Genomic DNA, 23,398 nt, shown 5'->3' with positions numbered 1-23,398 from the left:
TACTTAGTGGCCATACCTTATACATTAAAATAAAAGTCCTAAGCAGTTTTATGACAGTCTTCTCCCTTCTCTTCCATCAGAGACAGCCCTGTCACTATGTACTGCCAGGTAGCCATCTTAGATAACAGTTCTGTAAGGACCAAACTGCAAATGTTTCTCAGACTGTCCACCACTGTTTAAGATGTGTTCTATAGTGGAGAATGCTTGGGCTTAGTAAATGATCCATCTCAGTTTTTAATATCTGTGTAGATAGATACGTCTTCCTAACAATATTGACCATGTGGCATATTTATAAGACTAGGATTCATAGTAAGCAAGAAAAATGTTTCTAGCATGTTCCCTGCATGTACCTTGCTTGCCTGATATGAGCCATCGCCATACAAATGTGACTATAGTCTAGCTGGTGGAGCAAAGGAAGACTTTTGCCCTATCTCAGTGGGAAAAGCATTTTTTATATATGCAAGAGTCCCAGGTTCTCTCCCTGGTACTCTTGGATTTGGGCAAGGCTCAAGTTTCCTGCCCCAAAGTCTACAGAGCTTTTACCAATATTGAGCTAAATGGAGCAATAGTCAGACTTTGAATCAGAGGAAGTTGCTTTCTAAGAAATAATAGATAATAATAAATACGAGTTAAGGGTATTTGTGTAGGGAGCCAGAGAGACAACCTTGTAGAAGGAATCCAGAAGCCTTTAGGGAAACATCAGGTGCAGAAGGAATGTGTTAAGTCTAGAGAGGCAGGAGAGTATTATAAAGAGACTCAGACTAGACCCCACTCCCACCCCCGACTCCCTGGAATATAAGGGGGAAGATTCTGTTAATGTAGCCTTGCAATGAAGTAGAGTTAGCTTATCTCTCAGTGTTTTCTGTCTGGTTTACCTGGGAGGACTGACATCAATCTTGCAAGTTTGAAGTACAAATCTCCTGCCCTCCCTACTTACTGCCAGAGTAATTAGGGCGGGCCCTTTCTAAGTTTCTTTCTCTGTCCATTACTCAGTTGCGGACCTCCTTCTCTTTTATCTGATTTTTTCCTGGGCAGCATCTCTTCCAAGGTCACCCTCGCATTCCATCACAGCCTCCCAGAGTCACTTGGTTGAGATGGGCGGCTATAGAAATTAAAACAAACAAACAAAATATTCTGTTACTAAAGCCTATCTCAATAAAATACAGTTCTAGTCCTGTGGAGTCTCTTTCCTGATCTGGTCTACCTTGAAGGGCTGACAATTTCCTTGTTCCTGACTACAAGAGAAAAGGGACAATAAGAAAGGCTGTAGGGCTCCAGGGTACCATAGGGACAGTGGATTAGAGCAGTTTATCCTCTGGGCAGGATGGCAATTTTCAGGACACTGAAGCTCCAGGGCTCAATTACAAGAGTCTTTGCCAAATCCTTATGAACTTTGATCAACACTGTCCAGCTGTCGCAAACTGCTCTTGCCAGAAAATCAGGAACTGCAAGGTCCTCCTCCTACCCCCACTCCCTGTAATTTGAAAGGTAAAACTCTTAAGATGTCGCATTAAAATGCACAAAGCTTCGACACAGACCTCCTAGTTACAGAGTATAATTCCACAATGTCTTGAAGTGGGAATGGTGTGCCAAGGTTTCCATCCCGATTCATATCCCAAAAGATAAATGTCAGCCATCTCACCAAAACTAATGAGATTTCTTGCAGTTTAATATTAGCCGTACATGAAATATCTCTGTTCATTTTAGAACCACAGGTCCTAGTATGAAATTAAGCTTTCCAGTTACTCAGTAAATAAAGGAGATAATAACAAAATGTGTACCTTTGCTTAATCTGATTACTAAAATAAAATGTGCATCAGTGAATGTGGGTCTTCTGTTTGAATTTGCTTTAGAGATGACGAAGAGAAGAAAAAATCCCCTTCTGATGGGACTGATGAGAAGGATAATGGAAACCAGTCCAAGTCTGTTGGTCGCATTGGCAATTCCAATAATCCTTTCCTGGACATTCCTCACGATCCCAATGCTGCTGTGTACAAAAGTGGATTCCTGGCTCGTAAAATCCATGCTGACATGGATGGAAAGAAGAGTGAGTGTCTTTCAATGGGAACTGCTCTTGCAAGAGAAAGAGCTGTCTGGGCGGCAGGGCAGAGTGGTAAATACAGAAACTTGCATATGTGCAATTGCAGGTGCCTGTTTCCTTGCTGCTGGGAATGTAAATAAAAGGTGCTGTTGCAAGAGAGGTCTGGGAATCTCGCAGCCCAGAGGGAAAGCTGAGAAAATGCCTTGTGCATATGTTTAGGAAGGTTAAGGAGGGAAAAAGCTCCAGCAACCCAACTGAGAGTTGCTCCAGGAGACAGACGGGGACTTAGCATGCAGCTGCAATGTCTTCCTCCCTGGCCTAACGTTCTTTCTTTTCATTAGGCTTTGCTATTCTCTTCCAGTCATTTCTCTTGCCACAGACATGAGGGAAGACTTCTCTATGGTGGAGGTCCAAGGATGAGATTGCTCTCCTGCTTAACCTCTTCTTAGTTCAAGCTTGCTAGTCATGAAATGGGAGGGCCAGGTTGGTGTAGTGGTTAAGGCATCAGGCTAGAAACCAGGAGACTGGGAGTTCTAGTCTTGCCTTAGGCATGAAGCCAGCTGGGAAACCTTGAGTCATTTTCTCTCAGCCTTAGGAAGAGGCAATGGCAAACCACTTCCAAAATCTTGCCAAGAAAACTGCAGGGCCTAGTCCAGGCAGTCAGCAGGAATCAACACTGGCTCGAAGGCTCCCTTTCCCAGCCACCCAAAAGTCATGAAATGGGCTGGAAGGCTTTCCCAGTGCTTCGCTTCTTACAGACCTCTGCTCACTGCCCCATTTTAGGTATTCCTTTTGTAGCAGGCAGCTCCAATGAATATAGGGCTGGTAAATATAGGAAAAGAGGAGAAAGAGTGAGTAGTAGAATTGTTCTTTCTGGAAGGGATAGATATCGAGTCCCTATTGGCAGTGAGGCATATGCGCACCGTGGCTGCTTCAGGCTACCCTTCCCCTGCAAAACCCTTTATTTTTTTTAAATAAAACTTTATTAATATTTTAATATTTTTTCTTTTTTTCTGCACTTTTGGCTTTCTCTTTTTTTTCTTTCTTTTCTTTATTGTAAATATTGGTTTGTGTTAGTTTTTATCAGAACTTTTCATTTTTTAAAGGAAAGGGGGGGGGGGGGTTGAGAGGGGTCTCACACCCAAAAGAGCACATTCTTTATTTATATAACCTGTATTATTTTACACAGAATTTGTTTTGTGTGTGTTGCTTTCCTAGCCCCACGAGGGAAGAGAGGATGGAAGACCTTTTATGCTGTCCTTAAAGGAACTGTGCTTTATTTGCAAAAGGTAAAACTTCGCTATGAGATGCACTTCTGTCTACTCTTCTTAGCTAAAAAAAACAGAAGCAGCATTGTTGTTTGTCCTTCTTATGGTTGCTTTGTTGAGTAATGAGTGCACCATGCCCACAAGAGAAGTAAGAATAACATGGCCTAGGACTACTGGGTCCCCCCAAGTAGCTTTGAATGCTCACTGAACTGCTTTGGGTTGCTTCAAGAAAAAGACAAGGAACACGTATAACTTGGATTTTTCCCCTTCGTAAAGCCAGAAGAAGAATACATTTCCAGCCCTAGGGGTTATACGTTCTGTCATCACATTGGGAAAATGTGCATTTTTGGGCAGCTGTTCATAGGAGAACTAAAAGCTTAGAAAAGCAGAGATGGTGGAAGTCACAATCCGCCTAATTCATCTGTGGCTTTCTTGAAACACTCAGATATACAGTACTGTACTATATATTTCTCTACTGAGGTGATGTCGTGCAGTGACCTGTCCCTTACAGACTTGGGGATTGGTGGGTTGATCTTAATAAGGTTACCTTGATGGTAGATGTTCGGCATCTTGTGTTCCTTAATATATCTACTTGAATAATCACCAGATAGACTTTCCCAAGCGTTATCGTTCCATGTTATTTATTAAGGCAGCAACTGCGTAAAGCTGAACAGACAATTTGATGTCCTTCAGATATTTTGGGCTTACTGTTAACTATACTGGCTAGAACCGGTTGGTCTAAAATGTCAGGAGACTGCCTTCTTACACATGTTTACATGGAAGTCAGCCTGACTCGCCAAGTCTGGATTATAAGAGTGGTGTAGCCTTCCTGAACATCTTCAAAAGGCTATTTCTCTTTTAATTGATTCGGTAAAGGTATTTGTTTACCAAGATTTATACTAAAATTGGTTTTTGCTTTTGCTGGTTTTTTTCAAGAGCAATAATACAACCAAGACTATTATAAAAAGTCTCAGGCAAACCACTTGTGCTTGGTTAACAACAGTATCCCTTTTGTGGGAATTGTAGAATTACAGATCTATGAGACATCCTAGACTTCTTTCTTTAAAAAATGCTTAGTATCTCATCCAACTATAGTTCCAGGATTCTCTGGAAGAAGTTACAATAGTTAAACTGGTATGAATCTGAGATAAATTTCTGTTTGTATGTATGTACATATATAAAGTTGATGGTTAAAATTAAGTCAATAAAATAGAGTGTTATTAGCAAATGCTAAATGTTTCTGTTCTAAAGAAAATTCATAGAGACTAATATAGAGATTGAAGTATGTAGAAAATATGTCTTCACTTTAGAAGATAATCCTAGTTGTGCTTACAATTAAAAATAACCAGATGATATTAAATCTTTTTCTTCACTTTTTTTATTCCAGTGTTCACAGCAATGACGTCCTTTTTTAAGAGACAGGGAGTGTGGGCTATGAGTTATGTTGTTGTTATGTCTTAGCTAATTCCAAAGTCAAGCATTACAAAAGCTGTTTTTCAAATACTGCAGTTAAAAAAAAGTATGTTTGATCATAAGTTTGATTAATTTTTAACAGAGCTCTTTAAGGATGTGAAACTTTGAAAAAATCACCTAGTTTCAAAATGTGCCAGATTTTTGTCATGACTGTTCAACTGTTATTTGACCTCTTTATTCTTCTTTAAAAGCAGCTATATAAATTGCTTCCTTCTAATTTTTGTTTTAATGGTACTCTATCTTTAAGGTTGTGTTTCCAGCCATAGAAAATGAGCCAAGAAACAACCTTTCTGAGCATTATTGCTTCCTGTTTCAGACAATATGGAGAATGGCAGAATCTGTCATTGTGTGGATGTGTAATTGGGATTTCATTAGGGTGGCCTTTGCCATAGGAAGAGGTGCTGTAGAAGCAGTGATTTAAAAAGTTGCATGCCAGTAGAAGGTTCTTAGATAATATTTTCAGGTACAGTTGTCAACCCTTATCTGCAGACAGCTTCCATCATTGTACAAAAGAGACTTGTTTGAATGTTCCACTTTTGTATTTCTATCCTTGTAACCAATTTTATCAACTCTTATGCAAGGATCTCCAAATTTGTTTGCCAAGTCACTTGCCAAAGTCTTCCTCTAGAGCAGTGTTTCTCAACCTTGGCAGCTTTAAGATGTGTGGACTTCAAGCATGGCTGGCTGGGGAATTCTGGGAGTTGAAGTCCACACATCTTAAAGTTGTCAAGGTTGAGAGAAACATTGCTCTAGAGCTTGGGAAAGGTTGGGGAAGTCTCCTTCACACTGTGCTGGTGTTGGCAGGCATACTGTATCTCTTTAGGGAGAATGTCTACAGTACTCCAAGCAGTAGAGTGTTCGTGAGTGGCACTCAGAGAAGGCTGTTTCCTAAATCTTTTTAAGTGTAGGAAGAATGGTGTCCATCTCCCTTTCCTTAAGTTCTTTTCAACCTCAAAGTTAATGTGGCATTTTTTAAAAAAAGACCCTGTATGGAGAAACATAGTTCTAAAGAAGTGAGGGGCTTCCAGTCATATTTATGTTACATTAGCATCCTTTTGTAAGACACTAAGATTAAATTTATTATCTTTAATTAGAACATATAAAATACCTAAGCAGATATGATGGGCTTCATCATTTTCTCCCTTATCTGTCTATCTGAATATTTATCAGCCTGTGGTATGGAATTAGGTTTTTGACAATCCCACAAAATAGGTTAGGTAGGATAACAGTAAGTGATTTGTTCAAGGCCCTGATGGTAATTTTCAGAAAGGATTTAAATTCTGTTCCAAATTCAGTACATTAAGGATACCATATTGTGGTATGAAATTCATGAGATTAAAACAATAGCCATGCTAGCCGGGGAATACTGGGGATGAGAGTCCCAATACATCTGGACAGTACAGGGTTAGAAAAGATTGATCTATATCATTGTCCTTCCAAGTTAGGGAGCAACATGCGCTTCTTTTATTTGGTCTAGGGCTTCTGATATTTCCTGAACTACAATGGCACTCAAAGAGCACAGATAACATAGGAGGACTCATAAAATAGCAACTTATGTTTCTCCTCCCAGTAATGAAAGCTTATTCAGCTATGGGTTTCTTTGACAATAATTTGAAAAATCTCTCCTTAGGAAACTTATCTAGCTACAACTCTGCTTACAATATATCAACAAGGGTATTGCTTTGTCCTGAGCTTACACTGTGGCTTTGGCTCCACTTGCTTCTGGATGCTTCTTTCCTTCCAAAACTTTTAAAAATAGTTTGAGTGATATCTAGTGCGCTCCCCTCAGAGATCAAGGTCAAAAGATTATTAGTTGTGGCAGCTAGAAAAACAATGAATCTGAGATGCCCCCTTTCCTGGAAGAGAAAATCTTGCTGAAAAGGAAAACACATCGTGGATATGGATACAAACGCAGAAGAAACCGGTCATGGCCTTCAAATGCCATGTGGAATGTCACAGAGCTTGCTTTTAAATTTGGTTTCTACCTGGGAAAGTTTAGAAAATGGAGGAGAAGCTGTAAAGATGGAGGAGGAATATATGAGACACAGCAGCTGTGTGATTGGTCATCAAGGATGTTTTTAAAATTACACCAGAGAGAGGGGACATGGTATGAGTGAAGCCAACAGTGAACATGGAGCAAATATCTGTGTGAACCAATCTAAAAATGAGGGACTGAGGAATAAGAAGGTTCTTAAATGGGGTGATTAAGTACAGCTTAACATTAGGTTCGGGCATCTGCAACCTACTTGAGGCGGAAGGAATGGCCTTTGCTTGGCTCCTTGCTTGTTGGGATGCACTGTCTGTCTTACTTTTTTCCTTTCTAGAAATTTTAAATGGCATAGGAGGAAAACATAAAATGGGGCGAGAATATGCAGTTCTTCAGTAACAAAGCTCAGAAATGGAAGAAGCACAGAGATACACATGATGGATAATATATCAAAAAGCTGGCTTCCAACATTCTACTCCATTTGCCCAACATTACAGCATGCTCAGTGTGTGTGTGTGTGTGTGATTAGTATAGGAGGAGAGTCTTGTTCATCTGGGAAACTGATAGAAGTAGCTTTAATTCTTAATGATTGGTATCTTTCCATAGAAATGGCTACAGGAATGGGAAGGATGGAAGTAAATCATGGCATCCTATTTAGGTTATAGTGAGTAGAGCAGCTGTTATATTAGGCCAGCTTCTTTCCTTCAGAGTAAGGTTAGTGAGGATGTGCTTGGGAATATTAGTATTCCTTGCTGTAAAAACCAATTCCATTGATCTAAGTCAGGATTCCCCAAAGTGGTCAGTATCAACCCCCAAGGGTCAATGGGACTATCCAAGAGGTGGATAAATGGCTGGGGGTCAAAAAGGGGTCAGTAAATGGCTGGGGGATCAATAGGTAGTTGAGATATGATGGAAAGTCTATTGGGGTCAATTAAACGTTTGGGGTCTCTGTAGAGCTCCAGGCCAGAACCTAATCCTGAACATGAGTGGTGAGACAGTGTGACCCAGGGTTGGATGGTCAGCCACCAGTGAGAGCAACCTTGAGTTGTGTCTTCTTGTTATAATTCATAGAACTATTAGTTAAAATAGAATTTATTAAATTATTTTCATATGATATGTTTAGGGGTTGATGAGCAATCTGAAACTTCATGAAGGGGTTGATGAGCTAAAGAGTTTTGGGACCTCTAATTTAAGTGAAAAATGACACCATTGAAATGCCTTGTAATATGGCTTATGGAATGCTCTCTCTGAGGGACAAGTTTGGGAACTTTCAGCCTTTCAGATTTTGCTGAACATCCATCCATTTATATTTTGAGAAAGTCTGGCTTTATCTACTGAAAATCTCCTTATTGCCTTATAATTAATGCTGTCAAGCTGGCCTGCAGTGGATATGTATGTACATTTAGTCAAATCCTGCAGCCAAAATAGCAGATGTACTTGGGAAAGTGAGGTTGAGTAGGTAATATTCTTATTACTTTATCCTAATTTCAAATCTTTTGCTCTTTACAAGTCTGTCTTAAAGGTAAAGGTAAAGGTTTCCCTTGACGTAAAGTCCAGTCGTGTCCGACTCTAGGGGGCGGTGCTCATCTCCGTTTCAAAGCCTTGGAGCCGGCGTTGTCATAGACACTTCCGGGTCATGTGGCCAGCATGACGACTCGGAACGCCGTTACCTTCCCGCCGAAGCGGTACCAATTAATCTACTCACATTTGCATGTTTTCGAACTGCTTGGTGTGCAGAAGCTGGGACGAGCAACGGGAGCTCACCCCGCCGCGCGGTTTCGAACCGCCGACCTTCCAATCGACAGCTCAGCGGTTTAACCCGCAGCGCCACCGCGTCCCTACAAGTCTGTCTTATTTCTTGTATTTTTAAAAATTTACTGAATACCTAGATTTTCTTCTATGTTGATTGTCCAAGGGCCCTATGGTTTCCTCCCACCATCTTATGGAGGAGCACTAAGTAGGGTGGATCATCTGAGCCATCTCTAGAGCTACTATTTATATTTGAATAGAAGCAGTGCAACTCTCAGCGAGAACAACGGCCCCCAGCACATGAAACCTGTGTTCAGTATTATTTAGTGCAGCTGTTCCTGTTGATAACTTCTCCCCTGTGCATTTTGTTTCATTTTATAGTGTACTTTAGAATATGGGAGGGGAGAAAGAAAAAAGAAAACTACTTCTGAATAAAATTGGCAAAAAGCAAACTGAGAGCCTCAGCGGTCTAAGCTACTTAAGTTGGCCTGCAAAACCCTATGAAATATCAAAAAGAATTAAAATGCCAATAATTTATTACCTCTCTCCTGAACATTTCTGGGTTCAGGTTCACTTTCTCTTCTCTGGGATGTAAAAAAATGGAAGAGCGACATGGTGTCTTAATTCACCTGATCCAGGAAGTGTAGCTGGGTGGAAGAGAAAGATGTAATAAAAAACACAAGCAGTCGTGGACTTCTTAGAGTGAGCGTGTAATGAGTGTTGAGTTCTTGGGATAATAGTTTTTTTTGAAAAACAGCCTTGTACCTTCCAGATGTGTTGGACTACAAGAGCCATTGGTTGTACAGATTGGTGATAATGGGGCTTAGAGTTCCACACATTTGGAGGGCGCCTAGTCTGTCTAGATCAGTGTTTCTCAACCTCAGCAACTTTAAGCTGTGTGGACTTTAGCTCCCAGAATTCCCTGGCCAGCATGCAGTCCATACATTTTAAAGTTGCCAAGGTTGACAGACACTGGTCTAGATAATGGTCCAGAGATCGGATGAGTGACACATTTCTATAACAGGTTTGGTCCCCTTGAGTACACATTCTTATATGCATACAAGTAAAGCTTGGAACATGATGTTACCAAATCCAAAAGAGAGCTGCAACATAACAGAGTGGGCTATCTCAATTTCTTTTGGAACTTGGAATGGATTTTCATTTCCATCCAAGTAAAACTGCAGGCAAATGTATTATCGCACTTTGATTAAAATTTGATGGAGTTTTATAAAATAGCTTCAGGCCCAGGATTCAACTCATGGGCCACTACGTATCTTCAGAGACTAACGCAACGACAAATGCAACTGATGTTCTAATACACTGAGATCTTCTATATATATACACCCACACAAATATATACACCATTTCCAAAGGAATGTTCATATAGTAACGTTTTGCAACTCGCTGTTGCAAAATGCCCATAATTATACTGGGTTTGGTAGATGAAATACGCATTGCAGGAACTCTTGGTGGAAGTGCAAAAATGCAAGGGACACATTTTTATGCTCCTCTCAGCTGTGACCCATGCTGAAGCCTATTCTGTAGAATCCTCTGGCAATGTCTGGAAATGGAGCCTGTATCTTCATTTGAATGGTCCTGCCCTCCAGTCTGCATTTTGATCACAAGATTTGACTGCATAAACTCTGGAATAGGTTTTTACATTATGCCTTAAGTGTATGAAATATGTTTCATCTTGCCAAATGTAAGAAAAATGGAGCGATGTCCCTTTCATCTGTCCAAAAATTTGGAACAAATGTCAGTGCTGGTATATAACCCGACTGCATTCCGAGTGGATTTGCTCAGTGCATAAAAGTACGAAGAGAGACTTTCAATGAAGACCTCAGAAAACCAGGCACACATTTTCTACCTCTCTTGTATAGCATAATCAGATGTTTACTTACTTTGAAATAGTCCCTCTACATTCAGTGAGACTTCCAGATAAATGTATACAGGTAGTCCTCACTTAATGACCACAATTGGGACCAGAAGTTTGCTTGCTAAGTAAAATGGTCATTAACTGAATCTGACCAGATTTTATGAAGTTTTGTGCAGTGGTTGTTAAGCGAATCACAGCAGGCGTTAAGTGATCCATATGAATGTTAAGTGAATCACGCAGTTCCCCATTGATTTGGCTTGTCAGAAGCCAGCCAGGAAGGTCAAAAATGGTGATCACATGACCATGGGATGTGCAATGGTCATAAATGTGAACCGTTGCCAAGTGCCCAAATTGTGATCATGTTACCACAGGGATGCCGTGACAGTCATAAGTGTGAGAACCAGCCGCAAGTCAGTTTTTTTCAACACGGTCAGTAGTCCGAACCATCACTACATGAATGGTTGTTAAGTGAGAACTACCTGTATAGCATTCTGGACTAAGGCATCTTCAGCAAAATCATAGGCCCTAGTCACAGTTCAGAAACTGTGTTAGAGCTTTTGTGGTTTCATTCTAAGTATGCGGAAGCATTCTGTTTTTGGAAACAGTTGCTGGGCTCCAATTCCAGGAACGGCTATCTTTACCAACATGCTATCCTGCCCTCCCCATGTATAGGGAATACAATAACCAGAAATCCCAACCATTTGGCCAGCCATCCTCCTGACCCTTTTTGTTGATTTCTATTAATGCCAAAGGCTTTTCTCCCCTTCTGCAAAACCCCATCTTAAATGCAAATGAAGTGCCACTTACTAATATTTGTAAAGTGTTGCCTTTGCTAAACCCCCAGCTGTTTAAAAAGAGCCAAACATAGTTTATTCGTAAACGTTGACTTCCAGATTCCATGGAAAGATTAGATATGAGTTAATTTTTACTAGACCTATGCTGATTAATAAGGAGAGCTGAAGAGTTAGAGATGAATTTATAGACAATGGATTGAGGTATGGAATGAAGATATATTTGGTTGTATTTAAAGAGGCAGGGATAAGTTGCTACTGTTGATTATACTTGCCAGGGCTGAAAGGGGAAGTTTCTTCTTTCCTTCCCCCCCTTTTTTTTCTGGGGGGTTCTGCACTTCATAAACATACACACACAAACACATTTCTTTTTTACATATTTTTCTATTAGGTTTTTGTATTTTGTTGTTTATTCGTTTAGTCGCTTCCGACTCTTCGTGACTTCATGGACCAGCCCACGCCAGAGCTTCCTGTCGGTCGTCAACACCCCCAGCTCCCCCAGGGATGAGTCCGTCACCTCTAGAATATCATCCATCCACCTTGCCCTTGGTCGGCCCCTCTTCCTTTTGCCCTCCACTCTCCCTAGCATCAGCATCTTCTCCAGGGTGTCCTGTCTTCTCATTATGTGGCCAAAGTATTTCAGTTTTGCCTTTAATATCGTTCCCTCAAGTGAGCAGTCTGGCTTTATTTCCTGGAGGATGGACTGGTTTGATCTTCTGGCAGTCCAAAGCACTCTCAGAATGTTCCTCCAACACCACAGTTCAAAAGCATCGATCTTCCTTCTCTCAGCCTTCCTTATGGTCCAGCTCTCGCAGCCATATGTTGCTACTGGGAACACCATTGCTTTAACTGTGTGGGCCTTTGTTGTCAGTGTGATGTCTCTGCTCTTAACTATTTTATCGAGATTTGTCATTGCTCTTCTCCCAAGGATTAAGCGTCTTCTGATTTCCTGGCTGCAGTCAGCATCTGCAGTAATCTTTGCACTTAGAAATACAAAGTCTTTCACTGCCTCTACGTTTTCTCCCTCTATTTGCCAGTTATCAATCAAGCTGGTTGCCATAACCTTGGTGTTTTTGAGGTTTGGCTGCAAGCCAGCTTTTGCACTTTCTTCTTTCACCTTCATCATAAGGCTCCTCAGTTCCTCTTCGCTTTCAGCCATCAAAGTGGTATCATCTGCATATCTGAGATTGTTAATGTTTCTTCCAGAGATTTTAACTCCAGCCTTGGATTCCTCAAGCCCAGCTTGTCGCATGATGTGTTAGTTTTATCTATTTAATATAACTCTTAATAAAATTATTGAAAAGGAAAGATTAGAGATGAAGAGGGATAGTCCTGTACCATTCCTGGTTCTACAGAAGAGGGATGAAAAGGCTGGAGGGCAAAAAATGGAACCTTTCACATTCTTTGCCCTTTTGCACAGCCGCTAGAAGTGCAGGAACCTGTCCTGTGTTGCCTACACATCTGGCTTGCCCAATAGCTGCCAATGGACATCGCTCTAACAGGCTGACATAGACTCATTTACTTGATTTTGCAGGCTTATTTCCAGCCCTTTTAAAAGCATTTCTCCTACTTCCTTTGACTTCTAATTTGCCACCCTCTGTAGATATTTAGCACATTAGTCAAATCCATCCCTCAAACCTGGATGGAATTTTTATTTAGCTGGTTGCAGATTTTGGCTGTGGACTGTTCTACAGTGAATTTGCCACGGGTCAACTTCTGCTGAAATGGATTTAATTGACAGCTGACCTATAACATCTACACTGAAAACTTTGGGTTAATTAGTATGGCTGCTACTGGAAGTGTTTTCATATATCAGCACTGATTTTGGGTTCTGCTGCACATTTTCTATGCCTTTCCCTGTGCTCCACGACATTTTATCTTAATGGTGTTTTTGTAATTGAAGATGTCAGCTATACAGAATATTCACCAGTTGGATGTAAGGGGGAAAACTCACAATGGCAAAAAGAGGGGGATGCTACCTTTGTTGCTAGGTACTTCCAGGATTTTTCTTATAATTCATCAGGATGTTTGGGGAGTGGGGAAACACCAGCCAATATGCTATAGCTGTTAAGGTGTCAGTTAAGGTCATTCAGCCACAGAAACCCATTGGGCGACTTTGGGCCATCACTCACTCCTATCTGAAAGCATTGCTGTTCTGTGGAAAAAATGGAAGAAATATTATGTACCTCACCTTGAGCACCCAGAGGAAAGGTGGAATATAAATCAGGGAGGGAGGGAGGAGAGTTTTCTAGGAGTAAGCTCTACTAAACTCAGAGAATCTTACTTCTGAGTAGACATATGCTGAATTGGCTTGCTAGTCCAGGAGACACTTACCAGTACAAGCTTACACTATGACAGGCTACTGTATAGTTAGAAATAGAATAATATCTATATAGTTATGAATAAATACAAATGGTATGATATAAATCTAATACATAAATAAATTACCTGGCCCAACACAGTGTCCTTCATACATGCTGATCTATAACCCTCAGAATATGTATTGAGCATGCTGATAGGAAATTCAGGGAACTGTAGTCCAAAAATGTAGGAGAACCAGATTGGGAAAATGATGTGTGGGAATTCTAGGAATGTATTTTATTTATTTAAATCATTTCTATCCCACTCATTTTCTATGGCATTCTAATGGTAGTTGGTATATCTGAAGGCTACTGTAGCTCCATTGCTGCTTTTTCTGTTTTTACTGATTAGGTAGGTAAGATAGCTCTTGATATGTCCAGTTAAGGAGCCTTCAAACATAACCCCCTTTTTTTTTTTACATGTCTATTCAGAAATAAGTTTCACTGAGTTCAGTGGGATTTAATCTCAGGCTACATATTGTTCAAGACGGCAGCCTTTTGTTGTAAAGTTTTGTTTTATGTTACTGTTGTAAACATACTGAGAAGTTTAAAAAATCCTAATGAACCAAGGCGGCATTGTTTCATTGGTTTCTTTTAATAATTTAATGGAAGTTTCAGTAGTATCCTATGCAGGTGTGTTCAAAAGTAAAACTCACTGATTTCTCTAACACAGCTTTCAGACATAAATGCCAGAGATACAGTAGATACATGAAATAAATTCCATTAAATAAAGTAGAATCTGATTTTCAGTATAAATGGTGAATTTTGGATTTATTGGGGTTTTCATTCTCCCAACTTATAAATTTATTGGAACCAGTGTGGTGTGGTTAAGGCATTGGAGGAGGAGCGGGGAGGCCTGGGTTTGAGTCCACTGTCAGTCATGGAAGCTCATTGGGTGATTGTGCCAGTTACTCTTGGTCAGCCCAACCTACCTCACTTGGTTGCTGTTGTGGGGACAAATAGGAAAAGGAAGCACTATATATGCTGCCTTGAGCTCCTGTTCAAAAGGTGGGATATAAATATAACAAACAAAAATAGCAAAATTAATTTGTAATTTAAAGGAAAGAGTAAACATTTGTTCCCATTTCTATAATTTTTACTTACTGGTGTTTTGCATCATTTTTTCTCTGCAAAGTACATTCTTGTGTACACTTTTCCTTATGTACCCATGTGGCTTTGTTAGGCTTTCCATTTTACAGATAACATTTAATAAGAGCGAACGGGGTAGTTGCATATTGTAATGCAAGGTGAGTTAATTTCTCATCCATCCCTCATTTGCAATAAACATATATAGGATTGTAACAACATGCTCTTGTCTTTGTCACTTCAGGTGGTCCTTTTACAAAGCAGTTTGATTTCTTACCTGCTTTTTGAATGCAGCCAGGGGTTCAAAAAAACACACACACACACACACAAATAATGTTACCCTTTTAATTTCTGCAGGACGAATACAAACCAGAGAAGGCTTTAGCAGAGGATGACCTTAAAAATGCTGTCAGCGTGCACCATGCGCTAGCATCGAAGGCAACCGACTATGAGAAGAAGCCCAATGTCCTGAAGCTGAAGACAGCTGACTGGAGGGTGCTGCTTTTTCAAGCTCAGTAGGTTCCAGTTTGGTTCCTTTCATGGTGTGGTCCGTCCAAAAAATAATCTTAGGACATTGGCTGCCTCTCCAAAGACTTGTTTTAAGTTCCTCCCCCCACTCCCTTTTTTCAAACTATTTTTTCAGTTCTGAGTATAAATTATAACAAAAGGACTACAGGCTCCATAAGCAAATAATGAAGCTATTTCTGGTCCACCCTTGGCCTATAAAACCGTGTGCAGCTCGCTAGAGGTTTCCATTCCCCATCAGGCAACCAAAGCAGCAGAATTATTCAGTAGTTGCAATGCTGTCTTGGCCTTAAATCTGCGATACAAGTTGTCGTAATACTATATAGGGGTGGGGAGGAAAAAGCATACCTTAGCATACGTAATAATATATAACATGCAGCTTTTAAGCCTACCTTAACAGTCAAAGTCAAGGTCAGGACATATTGCTTAAAGTAATATTTTAAAAAATGAACAGTTAGTAATTTAAACTTTAGAGAAAAAAGATACAAAAGATATATGCACGTTTTTGTAACTTCTACAATGCAGATAGTTTTTATATTCAGGAGAACAAGGGTTTAAACTTAAGTGAAAGCTATAGGATGTAATGGTATGTGAAAAAGACCTTGTGAGACTGGGCAAGGAGATGGTGCCAAGGGAATGGTCAGATAAGGGACAACATAGCCTGCAGCTAGATAGTGGATGGGGCAAGAGGCTCAGAAGACACAGAGAGAGAGAGAGAGAGAGACGGGAGAAGAATCGTACTTTCCGACTTGCAAGATTTTGTCAATGTAGCTTTACAATAAAGTAGAAATTGCTCCTCTGGTTGTGATTCCTATTTTGCTTACCCCAGGAAGCTGACAAGGGGTGTATTTTGCAGATCATTGAAATGCATCAAACATTTGGGGAAGGCTAGTCTGGACCCTTATCTGTCTTACTAGCTGAGAAAATAGAAATGTAAATACTGTTAAAATTAAATTTTGGTTTAAGGACTAATTATACAGTTTAAGTTGTCATAATGGCTGCCTCTGGTAGGAAAGAAGAAAAGGAATGTTAATTTCTCTAGATTTCTTAAGTGGACTTTGATGTTGTTAACTAACAGCCTAGTTTCGGGACATCAGGCACTCAGTGCACTGCAGGAATGATTCCTGAAGAAACCCTGATTGCCATGGCCCCTTACCTCACTTCAGAGTGTGTCTGCAGGGTATGGTTAAAAAAAGTCAAAATGGCAGCTGCGATGGTATGATCAAAGCTCTGTTTGCACACATGAAAAACAGGCAGAGCTTTGATCACACCTTGATGGCCACCATCTTGATGTTTTTTACCATACCCTGCAGACACCCCGCCTCCTTGGTTGACTCATACTTATGATTGTTTGAAGCTTAGGTAGTCCTAATTTAGCGACTGCCTCATTTAGCGACCATTTGCAGTTATGACTGATGAAAAAGTAACTTTGTGACCAATCCTCACATTTATGACCTTTGCGAGTCTGTAAAGCAAAGGGAAGCTGAAGTAAGATCATAAGCACACTCATGGTTTCACTTAGCAACCGCTTCATTTAACAACCGAGTTGCCGATCCCAATTGTGATCACTAAATGAGGACTATCTGTATAATGAAAGGAAAATATTGTTGAACAAGCAGTCAAAAGATAGAAGTGAAACAAGAAAAAGATGGAGATGAAACCCGGATGACAAATCCTGAGTTGCTGCAGGAGAAACTTGTTCTGATGCAAGAGTAGATAAGGGCAGACTAAAGCAGCAGTTCTTATTACGCTGGCACAGATACTGAAGGGAAAGTGCAGGTGTTATGTGTGAGGCCAGACTCTGATTAATCTGTCTCTCTTCCACAGGAGCCCTGAAGAAATGGAGTCCTGGATCAATAAGATCAATTCTGTGGCAGCCGTTTTTTCTGCCCCGCCATTTCCAGCTGCAATTGGATCCCAGAAGAAATTTAGCCGCCCTCTCTTACCTGCCTCCACCACCAAATTATCTCAGGTGATTGTTCTTTCTGTTTTCTCTGCTCCTCACCGCTTGCACAAACAGGGCCTCTAGTACTATTGTTCCTTGCAATCATTCTCAAATAATTTTACGCATTTGGGCACTTGATTCATTTGTCATGATGCAAAAGGCAGTTCGGTGGTGGGCTACTTGATTTCCAAGTCAGCTATTTGGTTAAGGGAATTATGCTTTGCATGTTGGGAGAAAGAAGAGATGGGGAGCAGAAGGACCCGAATTGTTCCTACCTGAAAGGCAAGAAGCGAAAGCGCTAGGCTTTCAAAGGAGACAAAGCCAAGACCTGTCTACTTTTACCTATCAGTTGCCCAACCTGCCAGTAGGCTCTTACTGATCCTGCAGAGCATGAAACATAAATGGTTAAGCCTGACTGCCCTTCCCAGTGATTTTGCAAGATGCAAAATCCAGATGCAGCGGCTGAATAGGCTTCTCCACAGCAGGCCCTGTTGCAGCTTCCAAAGAAGGCCAATAATAAATGGGACCTTAAAAAAAGAGAAGGAAGGGAAGGGAGAGCTGCAAGGCCAGGCAGACACCTCCTTCCTGCCTCTTTGAATGTCTCAGTGAAACAAATCCCCCTCCTTGCTGTTTGTTTCACTTGCTGCAGCAGCAGAGGGGAGAGCAAACAGCAAGACTGTTTGCTGTTTTGCTGCTGAATTTTGGCAGTGCAGTCTGAGAGTGCCTGATGACTGCCAAATGAAGGCTGAGAACCCCTGGTTCTGACTCCTGCAGTCATGGTTCCATCCAGCACCCCATTTCCCAGTCTCCCAATTTCCCATTGCATTCTCAGCTTGTCTGCACCTTCCTCCTCTTCCTTTCTTGTATGTAATTTCCTCCTTTCCATAGTTCCCAGGATCACAGTTTTTTTCATTGCATCAGCACTGGAGAAGCTCTAGTAAGTGCTCTCCAGGAATTGCTGATGCACATAAGGCAAATAGAACATACCTATTGCAAGGGCTTCTATACCATTTCAGTCAAGTGACTTTTAAGTATCTTACAAGGAAAACAAAACTATAACATATAATCAATACAGATAATATCATAAGATAAATCAACTATGATTTGGTCACCCATAAGCTATAGATTTCCCTGAAGTCTCCCTCCATGTGATCATGGATTTAAGTGAAGTAATATTCACCTGAATCAGCTGCTTACATAGGGACAGGCTTGAATCATTTTGCACATTTTGACACTTGATCCACTTGTCATGATAGGAAAGGCAGTTTGGTGGCGGGCTACGTGATTTCCAAGTCATCTGTGAACATAGCTGAGCTGTTCTTTCCCAGGCTGGCAGAATGTTGAAATGGGGAATCCTCAACATCAGCATCAACCAATAGAGTGGTCTCTCCTTTGACCCATGATATGACTACCAGTTAGGTACAGATCTAGGACAATTTATAGATGGGTCTTGCCCAGGTTGTTTGGAAAAGCCTTGTTTGGCAACGTCTTTGAATATTTGAATTGCTGGTTTAGGAACCAGGAATATTTGAGTTCCTGATTTAGGAACTGAACACTCCTACAGCAGTAGAAGTGCTTTTTATTATTTTACTAAATACACTAGAGGTTCATTCTAACCCATGTAATTACCTCTGCAGGATGATCAGCTCAAATCCCACGAGAGCAAACTGAAGCAGATCTCTACTGAACTAGCTGAGCATCGTTCCTACCCACCTGACAAGAAACTGAAGGGCAAGGAGGTGGAAGACTACAAGTTGAAAGATCATTATTTGGAATTTGAGGTATGCTGTGGTCAGCTAAGGCTGGGCACTATTTTAGAGATAGTCATTCCGGAGATTATAGAACTTCAGCAAATGAGTAGTGAGAGTTTAATCACGGATTCAAAGAAAAAAATGCAAAAAATGTGTAGGAGATAGGTTAGATTGAGAGATGTATTTATTTATATTTCAAATTTCTATCACCACCCATCTCTCCTGAAAAGGGGACTCTGGGTGGTTTACGATCAGAATTAAAACACATAAATTACAATATAAATAACTCTATAAAAATAAAATATAAAATATATAGATAATAATTTGCCACAGTAGCTAAGCCCAAATCAGGCAAAGTGCATTATGTCTTATCATAGTGCGTGAACAAGGCTTTTGTGGTAAGTCATAACGTAGTTGTTCATTAGTTTTAGCTTAATACGTTGTGGGGACACATTGGGAAATTGTTACCTAATATTTGCAGTTTTATGCATATAGGGTGGCCCAAATTCATCTAGTGTTTTCGTGGCTAGATGGGGACTTGCATGTGCCTCTCTGCTCTAGTTCATTGACTGAACCTCTGTGGCTATAGCCCTAGTGATTTTCTATGAAGGAAGACAATAAGCTTGAAGAAGCCATGTGGGCTCAGTCTGTTTCCGGTTCTTACTCCATACAGAAAGCTAAAGTTCACAGGAAATGCAGAGTTTAAAATGGCAACCCACCTCTTCAGGTTTTAAGGACAGAGAGCAGAAAAGTACTTGTCCATTGACAGCTCCGCTTCGGCTGGCTGGTTAGAAATTCTGGAAGTTCCAGCCATAACATGCAGGGAAGGCTGGCAGGCATGGAAAGTCTGCCCTCTGCAAAAATTTGTTTCTTGGAAGAATGTGCATCTGCTTGAAGTTTTCAACTCCTATAATGAAACTGGAAGGAACAGTGCTGAATGTATTAATCAGAAAGGTCTGGGTGAGAGAGAAATATCACGTTGATATAAGACATAAATGTAGAATGGTGGACCTGGTGTATGTTTGCCCTGGTTGAACCAGTCTGTTGTTAGTCTTTGAAGGAGCAGTCCATAATAATTTAGGAAGAGGGGGATGTTTTCCATGTTATTGTGGCCTCTTTAGTTCTGCTCCTTGGTCTTCACTTGGTACTGGCATTGTCTCCATTCTTTTTAGGGTTAATCTGTGCAGGTAGCTCCTGTAACATCTTATTCACTGGAATAACCAGGAACTACCTGCACATCACTAGGGATGGGACAACAGGGGTGGGTGGCGTACCTGGATGGCAGCAAGAGTTCCTACAAGCCTGACAACTATAGGGAGTACAGTCTAGGTCCTGGAGTTAAACTAAACTATAGGCAGTGCTACGCCATACTTTTCTGGAGCAGTTGTTTTCAACGTTTTAGTCCCCAAGGAAGAGTTTATATGTGGACTAGCCTGCTGATGAATTCTGTTGTCATGGATTTTGGAACATAGATTTGGGACACCACAAATTATGTAGTCTGGTTTGTGGGTTTTTTTGTAACAGTCTGAACTGCAGAGGATGTGTAGCAGTTAACACCCTGGGTGGGTCTTTGGTCAGTCACCCTCTCAGAGTGATGTGAGGGTAAAGTGAAGGGAGATCCCCATGTAAACTGCCTTAAGCTCCTAGAGAAACGATAGAATATAGACCTAATAGATAAATAAACTGAAAAACCACTGTAGAAAATCACCTGCCAAACAGTGATGGGTACGTTATTTTTTAGAAAAGCTGCTATTACTGATCTTCTAACCTATGTTTCCAAAGATTCTCAATGAAAAAAAAAAGTTATAAATTTGGAGTACAGGCAGAAAAATTCCAAGGCTGAAAAATAGCAGCTATACAACACTCAGCATTTGTAGCACCATTTCCTATTTGTTCAGTTTTCCAGCCTATTCATTATCTGATGAAGCATAATCAGTTCCAAGTGCTATCAGTATTCATCTCACTAGATCCTTATTGTTGAGTGACATGCTTAGATACTTAATTTATTTGTCTTTTCACCATTGCTGGAAGTATAGATAGTTTGTATGCAGTATTTATACTTCCAGCAATGGTGAAAAGACAAATAAGTTAAGTTATTATGTAATTTAATTTTCAAATGGATTTTTCTTATAATCTTTCTCTGTATGAATCTGTCTCTTCCAAGGCTTTTGAAAGCTCATTCACAACCCTTACTTTTTCTGTTGTACTCTTTTAAAAAGGCCTTGAAATCATCTTGTATTTGAATAGCAATGCTTACCTGAGTATTATTTTGAAATAACAGAGAGCATTTTATTTCTACTTTGTTGTGGAACACAATTTTGACAATAGATTTCCCTTTGAAGAATATATGGCAGTTGGTAGAACTTCATCAACATTTGTCATGATTCATTGGGAAGGATCAGAATGCCTGTCATTAAATAAGTAATTCTGGAAGGGTGAAATCTGCATTTTGCATCTCTTAAAAGCCTTTTTCTGAATTCTGGTTAATCACCACTAGCTATTTGAGCTCCAATTAATCACCACTAGTTATTTGAGCTAATCACAGCACCACTGGATGATGCTGCAGATAGAACTGCCTCATAATAGAGGGCTTGTGGTTTCCTAGAGAGTGAACAAATTCAGCAGTTGGCATTTTCAAAAATACATTGGATCTTCCTTTACGCTTTGTATTTGGTGCCTGGTGTGCTCAGAAGTTTGTGTCAGTGAAGTGATTTATTAAAATGCAACAGTCTACTTATCTGAAGATGAGCAACTGTATCTTTTAGAAATAGTTAGAAGAAGTCCATAGCTTACTGTTATGCATGGCATAGAGGAAAACTGAAGTTCAGTCCCGTAATGATTATTTCGACATCATAATACCGAATCATAATACTTAATATTCTGCATGGAAAGGTGACAACCTAATAGGTGCCACAACTAAGTTCTGAATTTTAATAATTTTTATATGTAAATGTATGTCTATTTGCCACTGTATTTTCTACTTTACATAGTGATCAGATGGGCATAAAATGAAGGGGATTCTGTTGTTTTCAGAAGGTATAATTTTCTCCAAATCAAGTTGGAATAAAGGACCAAGTATGGGAAAGGACAGTACAGATCCTCTGCTTGAGGGTCTTCAGCCTACCCAAGTCTTGTGGGTAGGCTGAAGATCCTTACTAAATGTAAGGCGGGAGTTGTTCCATACTCTGAAATTCACTGTTCTAGACAAGATTCTTTGTATGTCCTTTCAAGGTTCAACATTCAAAGTTCAAATGCTTCTCCTGAGAAAGAACCAACACATTTCCTTCAGTTTCCAGTTTATGAGAAATTTAAGTATTAATTCTGAATGCCCTTGTTACCCACAAGGTAACACTGCTCTGCTGATTTATTTGCTATGCATCTTCTCTGATGAACTTGTCAGGATTGATTTCCAGCACACATCGTAGAAGTGATTCTATAGACAGAGTCTTTTCTTTCTTTTTTCCAGAAAACTCGTTATGAAATCTACGTGTCTCTTCTCAAAGAAGGAGCAGGAAAGGAGTTGCTGAGTACCAGTGAGAATGATGGCCCTGGACTGAAGAAATGCCACTCCAGCCCCTCATTAAATCAGGAGTCTCCTGTTAGTGCCAAGGTGAAGCGTAACATCTCTGAGAGGAAGGACTATCGACCTGAAACTCCCAGCATCAAGCAGAAGGTTACTTAAGGAAACTAAGGCAGGCTGGAGGATCACATACCACTCTCTCTTCGATAACCTGTCCTTTGCAAAACAAACAAAAATTAACACATCTGCCTGAATGGGTGTTAGTGACATTTTTCAGTTGCAAATTTTGTTGTTTCTGTACAGGTTGTTGAAAATGTTTTGGCTTCTAAGTTGCATTTGCCTAGTTAAGTTATCATAGAGCAATTGATCCAGTCCTCCTTTTTTTTAAATAAGAAAAGAAATGGGGAAAAATTGGAGCAGGAAGGGAGATATTTCATGATATATTTATCTTCCTGTCATATTTTGATCTTCTTTGGTTGGCTTGTGATTTTCATCTGAACTTCTGCTGCTGTTCAGCAATGGGGGAATGACCTGACAAATGGAGGCTTACCCACGTGTTAAGCCTGGTCAATGGATAAGCTAAGGTGTAAAAGAGATTAGGTAAAAAATGTTCATGTGTTGCCAAGCTTGGTAACAACACACTGTGGAAGATGTGCCAGTAACTAGACTATTAAGTGATCAGTCATTGTGATCTCTGAGTCCAAACTTCCTAAGTAACCAAGTTAGTATTTTGAATATGGAAACAGATGAAGACCTTTGGTGAACAGAAATGATTCCAGCTGAAACAGATCTTACTTTTTCATGTACCTGAGTGGAGATTTTTTACCACTGACTTCTCTGTTTTATCTGCACATTGTGCTAGCCTAATGATTCTCAACAGCAAAGGATCATATATTTGTTGTACTGATATCAGTAGTGTGAAATGTTTATCTTCCATTGGCATTATGATCTTCCTTCAGATGTTTAAGTATTTTCAGGCACTTTATAAACTAGTTGATAAAAATCTGGTATCATTCCAGTCCCCAT

General features: G+C 40.2%; 1 protein-coding gene across 2 annotated transcripts in view; it reads left to right on the top strand.

The window, feature by feature from the left end:
• The window catches only part of LOC134491277 (PH and SEC7 domain-containing protein 3-like), a 163,742-nt gene extending 140,975 nt beyond the window's left edge, over positions 1-22,767 (top strand). The window contains exons 11-16 of one of the 2 annotated variants that reach the window (XM_063294914.1): positions 1,854-2,047; positions 3,260-3,330; positions 14,989-15,146; positions 16,984-17,128; positions 18,739-18,882; positions 22,319-22,767. In XM_063294914.1, coding sequence (XP_063150984.1) covers positions 1,854-2,047; positions 3,260-3,330; positions 14,989-15,146; positions 16,984-17,128; positions 18,739-18,882; positions 22,319-22,534 — 928 coding nt within the window. In that variant the 3' untranslated portion in view covers positions 22,535-22,767. The remainder of the gene's footprint in view (positions 1-1,853; positions 2,048-3,259; positions 3,331-14,988; positions 15,147-16,983; positions 17,129-18,738; positions 18,883-22,318) is intronic. The other variant, XM_063294915.1, reaches the window with a different exon arrangement.
• Positions 22,768-23,398: the final 631 nt, after the last annotated feature.

This window comes from Candoia aspera, chromosome 2 (assembly GCF_035149785.1).
Source record: "Candoia aspera isolate rCanAsp1 chromosome 2, rCanAsp1.hap2, whole genome shotgun sequence".
In the NCBI taxonomy this organism is placed as follows: Eukaryota; Metazoa; Chordata; class Lepidosauria; order Squamata; family Boidae; genus Candoia; species Candoia aspera.
This window is presented reverse-complemented; position numbering and strand designations above follow the sequence as displayed.